At 32.2% G+C, this 9,236-nt stretch overlaps 1 protein-coding gene across 1 annotated transcript in view; it reads right to left on the reverse strand.

The window, feature by feature from the left end:
• Nucleotides 1-7,719, reverse strand: part of LOC134726975 (potassium voltage-gated channel subfamily C member 2-like) — a 49,895-nt gene extending 42,176 nt beyond the window's left edge. The window contains exon 1 of the mRNA XM_063591374.1: nucleotides 6,891-7,719. Coding sequence (XP_063447444.1) covers nucleotides 6,891-7,167 — 277 coding nt within the window. The 5' untranslated portion in view covers nucleotides 7,168-7,719. The remainder of the gene's footprint in view (nucleotides 1-6,890) is intronic.
• Nucleotides 7,720-9,236: the final 1,517 nt, after the last annotated feature.

Here is a 9,236-nt window from a genome sequence, read left to right on the forward strand (position 1 = left end):
TTCAAGAAAGTGCTAAAAGTTTTTTTAAAGATTTTATTTTTAATTATTCTTGTTCAGATAGAATATAAAGCGCATTGTTTACATGAAATCTTATCTCATATTTAAACACAGCTGGTTACATCGTTTGACTCTAATTAAAATACTACGCATGTAGGTTAATATTAGCAGCTTGTAATCGTGTGCAAGAAAATATTATATCATAATAAATTTCAGATCATACGTAAAATATCTCTGTAGCAACTTAAGATGCTGATGCATATTCAACAGATTAGTAACCTATTGCGCATGTATTTGAAAGGTGGTCATAGAAAGAACAGAAATGTTCCGAATATCATCCGGTGTTCCGAAAGACTACATCACTCGTCCAATATATACTGCGTAAACCCTCAGGGGTTTACGCAATAATATGTATGAATATACGGAAGATCGGTGATGTATACAACGCCTGGTTACACAACAGACATGCTTTTTAATCATGAAAGTCAAATTCTATTTAATACATCATAATGTTATAATTGCATTCCATACATTCGACATTTTTCCTCCGAATGACCTCCTGTCATTCCATTGAATAATTTCATCGACTTATGTCATGGCGAGGTCTTACATAAGAATACTTGATTAGACAGTCTTATATTCGGTTATCCTCCATCTTTTGAATGTAAATCTAGCACAGTAGGAGAAAGCTTACTTTCGGATGATAACTTTTCATGGCGCCAACAAGTTGGTCGAGGGATTCAAAGTTCTAATAAAAGCTTAATAAGAATTCAAAGATGTATAAACCGAGACAGAAGAAATCAATAATATTCGATCCTCTACTTTCCAGATTAAGCACATGCGTATTGCACTACCACTGTTCCTATATTTCTTCTGCTATTAAGACAATTTTATTTCTAATTTTGTTGGTATGTCTTTGTTGATGGAATAATGTTTATTATGTCTTAACCATGTTAACTGTGTCTATCCTGGACCTTGGCCTAATATCTGCTTTGAATCCCTCCTGTCGAGCTGTGGTGCATTGTTTTTTCCAAGAAGGAACTCACTTTGGAGAAATAAACATGTACGGCGTTCGTGTGTCGGTGCAGTAGTTAAGCAAGTTCTTGGATACTCACATAATGTTCAACACAAATCAACTGAAGACTCAAACTTTCTCAAGCAAAATTGGTCGTTGATGAAATTTGATATTCGTTTTGGATATCTTTTGTCATAATGCACTCAAGTACCTACACATCATTCAATTTGGCTTTCGTCCACATCAAAGGAGTAGGTTCAGCAAAACCCCTTTCGGCCCCCAAAAATAGCAGTTTTACAAAATTGTGAAAATGTAATCTTTAAGCTAAATTTTGGAAAGTAAAATGCTTCGGCTACATAAATACGGGCTGTTTTTGACAATACAATGCACAAATATCGCGTACAACTTGAGCATCATTAAGTCATTCTAAATTACTGAAATCTTCAAAATTTTAGCATTTTGGTTAATTTTTAGACGGTTTCCGTCTAAAATGAAAGTGGCTGCATTCGTATTCATTCATAATATTGAAATGTAAGTTGTATTTGATGATAATACAAAACATATATAAAGGTTGAGGATGAGCACGGATGCAGTCACTTTCATTTTTGACAAAAGCCATCTGAAAAGTGACGTTTTTGGCATATTTGATAGATTGTACATAAACTTAATCAAATCAATTGAAGTAGACACTTAAGTGTTTAAAAAGTGTCCAAAACTTTCGTTCGATGAACCTGAAATTTGAGGCCAAAATCGGCCCTTACCGGACCTACTCCTTTTATAATGTTATTTTCCTAACTATTCCAAGGAGCTGGAGCCATATAAGTTATTCTAAAAACCCGAAATGCTTAGTGTTTTAACGCTAATACGGAAGTTCTTATAAATTATAGATTATAAGTTCTTCTATATGCAAGGCCGTATGTTCGACAGGGAGTCAAACAGTTAACAATTATCTAAACACCGCATCAAACAAAAATTAATAACAAAAGAAACGATTTTTCGTTCCTTATTGTGAACTAGCTTTCAGTACTGTGAGTTATCTTAGTGCGACACTTTCTGTCTCTTGTGTTTGTGTTAGTTGCTTTGTGCTTCGTGCCGATCTGGAAAGTCAAGTATGTTTTTCCTAAAGTTTATTACCATGTTGCGCTTTTATACCAATGTCCTACGTTTATGGAATACTAGTATACAAGGATCACAAACATGTTTAACCCTCACATTCTGTATGTGCCTGTCCTAAGTCCAAAGCCTTTTATTAAGTAGTTGTTGTTTGCTGTATGTTTTCATTTGGACTTCGTTTCATAGTTGTCTCATTGGCAACAATACCACATTTCCCTATTTTATTTCAATAAAACATCCATACTGTTCTAACGGCAACGATGGTTACATTCAAGGAAAATGCCACCTTAATTCAAGTCAAATTTGGCTCAACCTCAAAATATTACAGCCAGAATCGTGCAAATATCAAAAGTAAAAAAGACAGTGTAGGTCTAACGACCAATCAGAAACGGTATCAAATAAATCAAAATAAACACATAAAAATCGATTGCAGTGAACTTGATAGTTGACATAATTCCCATTGCTTTGGAGAATTATGAGGTTAGCTGCAATGCAGAAAACAATTAAAAGTAAAGACAATAACTCATTTCTGTAATATACAAGTATTAAATATTTATAATCAAGTTTGATTTACATTAAAGCAAACATATCATGAGTAGCGACGAAATACATTTAATTAAAATATTGCATACACATTACTTTTTCTGAAGTATTATATTTTCAAGCAAGGAATAAAGACTAGGTGTTAGATTAATTTTTTCATAATAGCACGTAGCTATCTAAGGTACACAGCTTATATACCTTCATGGTTGATTAAATTTCAAATACACCAGTATCGAAAGTTGTATTATAGTTGTAAAATCGAGTTCACCCTAAAGTCTTTAATTAGTTCTGAAGGCTTGCAATTTCGATTTGTTTTGTTAAGCTGGACACGGTGATTATACACTGATTGAGTTTCTCAAATTAACTGATCATTTTGAAGATTCATTTAGAAACGCACTGAAATTACCATTTTGCATTTCAATTTGTTTGTTACACTGCACTATTGATATGCAATAAAGCAGAAATATTAATCATGTCATGTATGAACGTTGAGTTTGAAAAAGTGCAAATTGATCATCATGATTGAAATATCTGTTTGGGTTTGAAATACGTGAGTTGTTCAACTGGAGTTTTTTTTTGTAGCAAGTTTTTTAAAACATTATTTAAAAAGAGGGAGCTAATACCATTGTGATAATTTGGCAATTACAAATAAAACACATAAGAACCGCCTGTCCTGCTCTAGCAATCAGATATAGGATGAAACAGCAAATGCATTTCCGACACAATAAATTGTTTTGTAAAACTGGTACCTTTGATGAGTGTTTTATTTATCATTCTATATGCCGTCTTTATTGAATTTGTAAATGCTGGATCTTCTACCACTTGATAAGCAGATAAACTTTGCTAAAAACCTTTTGAATATGTGGGATGTATAACTACTAAGACACATCATTTCGGTATGGAAACATTGAATCAGACATCTGGTAAAGATGAATGTCAAACTCCCTATACGTTAAAATAATATGGCCTGCTGCAAGACAAAATTTTCGCTCTCTTTTTCGGTTTGGAGTTTAAATTTCCCGGCGTTTATCCTGATCAAATCATTTTGCACAAACCACCTAATGCATATATTGTTAAATTGTTCTTTAGCTTGAAAATGCGTGAAATATTTGTCACTGGACATTCATTAAATCAATCTATACAACGAAAATAATATACTTAATATAACTTTCGATGATTTGAGTAATAACTTCGGTTTATAAAAAAAATGTGTTAAATATAAAAAAGAAGATGTGGTATGATTGTTAATGAGACAACTATCCACAAAAGACGAAAATGACACAGGCATTAACAACTATAGGTGACCGTACGGACTTCAACAATGAGCAAAGCCCATACTGCATAGTCAGCTATAAAAGGCCCCGATAAGACAATGTAAAACAATTCAAACGAGAAAACTAACGGCCTTATTTATGTAAAAAATTAACAAAAAACAAATATGTAACACATACACAAACGACAACCACTGAATTACAGGCTCCTGACTTGGGACAGGTACATACATAAATAATGTGGCGGGGTTAAACATGTAAGCGGGATCCCAACCCTCCCCTAACCTGGGACAGTGACTTTAGATAACCATAACAAAAACATCAAGGAACAGCAACAACGTAACGCTATCCTGGATACTTTCTCACTTTCAAGGTCATATTTGTTATAAAATAAAACAATGGATAAGATAAATGCTAATTCTAATGGCATTTATATGAATTGTACCGCATTCCAAAGTACAAACGTGTAAATCAATATTTGTCCTGTCAATAGAATTGTCCTCCGGGGGAAATGCATCAATGTTGATAACTGTACTCATATTTCTATGTTACAGTATCAAAATAACACGCGACAATAAGCTAAGTGAAACGTGGCCACCAAATATTATCACTGTCAAATAAAAAAAAGAGATAAGGTCACTTAATTCAAATTGTATTCGTTAAAGCTTTTCGGAACACTTATTAAACTTGGTGGAAGAATAGTTAGGAGCCCACAGGGGTTTCAATTTATAAAATTGTTAATTGAAGGATAGAACCAACATCCTACAGGAGAAGCAATTCATAGAGTAACTCCCTAAAATTTTAGTTTTTAAAAATACTGAACTCCGAGGAAAATTCAAAAAGGAACCATCATAAAAATTACAAAAACCTTTTCTAGGTCTGTATGGCATTTGCAATTTGATCAACTGTTAAAACATATGTAAAGTTTTCAATTCTCAAAGAATTTAAATGAAGATTTAAGTTTGTTTTTTTTTAAACTATCACACAAAGTGAAATCAATATAAGGAAAATTGCCCAAACTTGATTTAAAAGTTTTATTACATTTGGTTCTATAAATTATTTGTTAAAACAAATGGTTTGAACAAATAATTAAGTTGAGAAACTAATAAGAAAATGATTTGAATGTATTCTACCAAAATAAATTGTACGGAAATGTGCATCAACTTTTGAAATACTGAAGTCGCGTCAGTTCAAATCGACTGACACAATTTATCAACTTAATTATATCCAACTTTGATAATTTACATTAGGTTTGACATTTCCCAAAATATCAACTTTAATCCGAATTTTACAGTTAATACACCAAAACTACCTTTATAAACGACAAGTCACGACATTGAAGACGACATTTTAAATTACAAAATTGTACTTGTTTCTATAAATTTCGAATTCAGAACACTTAAGACTTTATTTGTATGTGATGAATAGTGTAACAACCTGATCAAATTGATCTTTTATAGCGAACTCTATACCGATGGGTTTAGTTCAATGATGAAAGCCTTCTGGTGACCCACAAGTGTTGAAGTCTACAGCATCCTAACTATGGGGGATATTCCTCTCATTGAAAATCATAGCACATCTTCTTATTTAATATAGATATGAATATCGATCAATTACAATCCCAGAAAAGTTTTGAGAATACCGATAAAGAGTAATGAGTCAAAAAGATGGTAAAACGAAAACTTACATTCAACGAATTTTCGAAAGCAATTTATTATCGCGCTTTTTAATTGCAAGAAACCAAAAAATTAACGCGAAATTAAATTGAGGCGAATATTTTAAACAAGGATCTTCCCTTATATGCTGAAAATTTAATATTTAGAAAGTTGTGAAAATAAATCTCCGGAAAGTAGCTAAGAAAGAACTAAGCCCGAAAAAGAATCCTCGAAAAATTAGTTCACATTTCTAAATAATACAGACAATCCTATACTGCTCATGAATTTTCGCCTAAAAACATATCTAGTTAATAAAGAAATATAAGATATAAAAAAATGTTAACATAAAAAAAAAGATATTAATATAATCGTGTAGCGCCATGGTACATGTATGACACGTGAATTGATGGTCCAAACACGTGGAAACAAATCCGAGCATGGCACCAACAAGCTTCTCTGTAACATATGACGCAGCTATACTACTCTCTTGGTGAACATAGAAATATTGCCATTCAGAGTTCTACTATATTTTCATTATATTATCACACAGAAGAACAATTATTCTGCACCTAGGGTATTACATGTAACCACATTTTCATTAATTAACTGATCTCCATTAACATTTACTAATTATAGAATGTGAAACATGGAACATGTCACTGTAAAGCCGAAAGCAAATTGTGTATTACAGATCCGATCAATAAATTTCATATCAAAATTAAAGATGACTGTATAATGTTCCGAATATGGATCAGAAACTTTTTCAGTCATTTTACAGGAACTATTCACAGCATGCAAATGATATTAAAGAAACCCTATATTATACATGTAATACAATTTCAAATCAAATTGAGTAATGCAAGAGAACGGTGAATGAAAAAGTATTTTTAAGGACTCTGTCTATATTATTTATGATGCAAAAATTATCATTGTTTTCAAATAAACTGTATGTATAAACAATCAGATAAGCACTTAAAATATATATTTATCGATTGTATATTAATTCCTTGGGGGTCATACAACACAGTTACATGTTTATACAGATGGCTAAATGTTGTATGATTAAAAAAAATGACATTTACTGATTTTTTGCATTAAAAAATGTTTGAAATAACCCATTTTGTCATTAATTTTCAAACGCGTCTGCCTAGGACACATGTCTCACTGGAACAAATGCAAATTCGTACTCCCAAGTATTTAAAAAAAATGAAGAAAAATATTACTTTAGGAATTTTGATATATTCAGTTGGTTAAGTATATAATGACCAGAGTATGCAAACAATAAAATGTACATACCCGTTCTGTAAAAATCAATTACTGAATTGAAAACAGCAGGATGACGATCAAAAAAGTATTCATCTTTTTTATCTGAAAGAACGTGGTATTCAGCAAGACGCGCAAGTCTTGTGTTCGGTATAGTCCGGAGTGTCGAAACGTGGGTCTCGTGTCGAACACCACCAACATTGAGCAAAATTCGTTCATCGTCACCCGTTTGCTTCTGGTATCCATTTTTTCTAATTGGAGTTGCACCTACATCGTCCAGAAAATTTGACGCTTTCTCCTCATCCTGCATATCCGATCAGACATTTGAATATATATTCCGTGTTAAACAACTCTACATCAATTAATAGGTGTTAATAAACAAATTATTGAAGAAATATAAAATCATATTTAATTCTATATAGTCCTCTTGAGTCTTCGGTGAAATATCCATATATGAAAAGTAACTTCCAATTAATCGTTTCCATATTTAGTTTCATCACAGAACAGCACTAGATTATTTGACTCTTTTATTTATTTGCAGAAAATAGTATAATTCAAGTCACGTGTTTTCCTCAACGCCGAAGTTGTTTCCCTTGTGTTATGAAAAATATACCGCCCCCTATCTTAAAGAGAATGAACAGAATATCGGAGCGCCATCAAACCTAGTCACCGTCTTCGAATTTACTTTAATGAAACATTATAATAGTAGAACATCGGAAGAACACATCCAGGGAATAACTAGTAATTTGCCGGTGCAGTATCCTGCACTCTGTTTATCGAACTCTGTCTAAATTATTATCTTGTAATCATGGAATAATGATGTCGATCGAACATTCATTGCTATGTAGAAGCTAGACACCATTGGGACTTTCGTGGATTGTTTTAAACACATCAATTTATTATTTATTGTCATATAATGTATAATTCAGCAGCACTGATAAAAATTGTTGGTTCATTAAAGTGCGGAAATATTTCAAACTCTTTTATTCATTCTTGTGGAAATTCCATGTTTTTCTATAGTTAAAGAGTAAAAAAGGAGAATACATGTTATAATCCTGGAATTTATCGGAAGTGTCGTTCGAGTGCAGAGTATATAGATATTTGTGTCAGACGAAACGGTTCATTGTTTTTGTGTATCCTCTTTTGTTTATCTATTTCCTTCGTAATCCATTGTCCTTTCTTTTTCGATTAGCTTATCCACCCTATATATAATGCATGACTGTCATATAACGATAGTTAGGAGGATACTGCGACCAAGCAGACAATGACAAACTAATTATATTGATCCTAGAATTGTAATCCGTAAAATTTTATTGCAGTTCGTCATAAACAGTAAACTTGATGCAATGATATTCTCCCGTGTGGAGTCATCCGAAACTAATTAAATTCCTTTCTCTCTAGGTATTTCAATAAAACAGAATGCCATGCGTTTTTCAAAATGATGTAAATGTTTTTTAGATGATGTTTTTGATCATTGATTGTCCCGTATCGATTCATACGATTGTCTAGAGCAGACTTCATCAGTGTAATTCTCACAATTGCAAAATTGACATCAAAAGTAGCCTTTTTCTCTTACAAGAAATATTCATTTCACATGCCGATGAAAAATCTATAAATATGCAATCTTATATACAATATAATTCTTTACTCTGACATCCAAAGGAAATGTCTGTTAGACATTTATTAGAGAAATCTAACAAAAAATATAATTCTAGTTTCGAAACATCTTATCTTTGAGCACAATCAATATTTTGATATTATTAGACTATGCGAACCGTCAGTTATTTCATTTATAATTTCTCTTCATAAACATCCTTATCAAAGAAAAAGCAAAATAATTGTGTTCAGTTGGCAGACACAGAGATGGCGTTGATATTTGATTTGTTTAGGAATCCGTATTAACATTGATAATTTTGTTTTGTTTACAAATTATATTTGTTTCATTGATACTATAATTGTCTGGAATTTCCCCCAACCCAACATTCATAAAAATAATTGAAATTTATTACTGAATATTTTTATGCGTAATCAAATATTGTTGAAGGAGTCAGGCGACCAAATCAGAATTCTTATATTTTTGGTAGTGACAAAATGATGTTCGGAAGTTCTTAGCTACTGCTAAAATTGCATGTTGCTAATTGATCGACATCTCATCGCTCCCGTTTTTTATATGTCGCGTGGCATTACTATACCGAGTGCGTTTATAGGTATTCGTCTCCTGTTTTGCACGAATTACCCGTCATGTGAATCCACATGCAATGAAAATGTCACACAATCGGGAACATGACAGAGGATTCTTGTATCTAAAGATTTACGTCCGCAAAAAAAATGTAGCTAGCAAGTTGAGCTACATATATTATGTATCGGTCAACTTGTAAG

This window comes from Mytilus trossulus, chromosome 1 (genome assembly GCF_036588685.1).
Source record: "Mytilus trossulus isolate FHL-02 chromosome 1, PNRI_Mtr1.1.1.hap1, whole genome shotgun sequence".
Taxonomy (NCBI): domain Eukaryota; kingdom Metazoa; phylum Mollusca; class Bivalvia; order Mytilida; family Mytilidae; genus Mytilus; species Mytilus trossulus.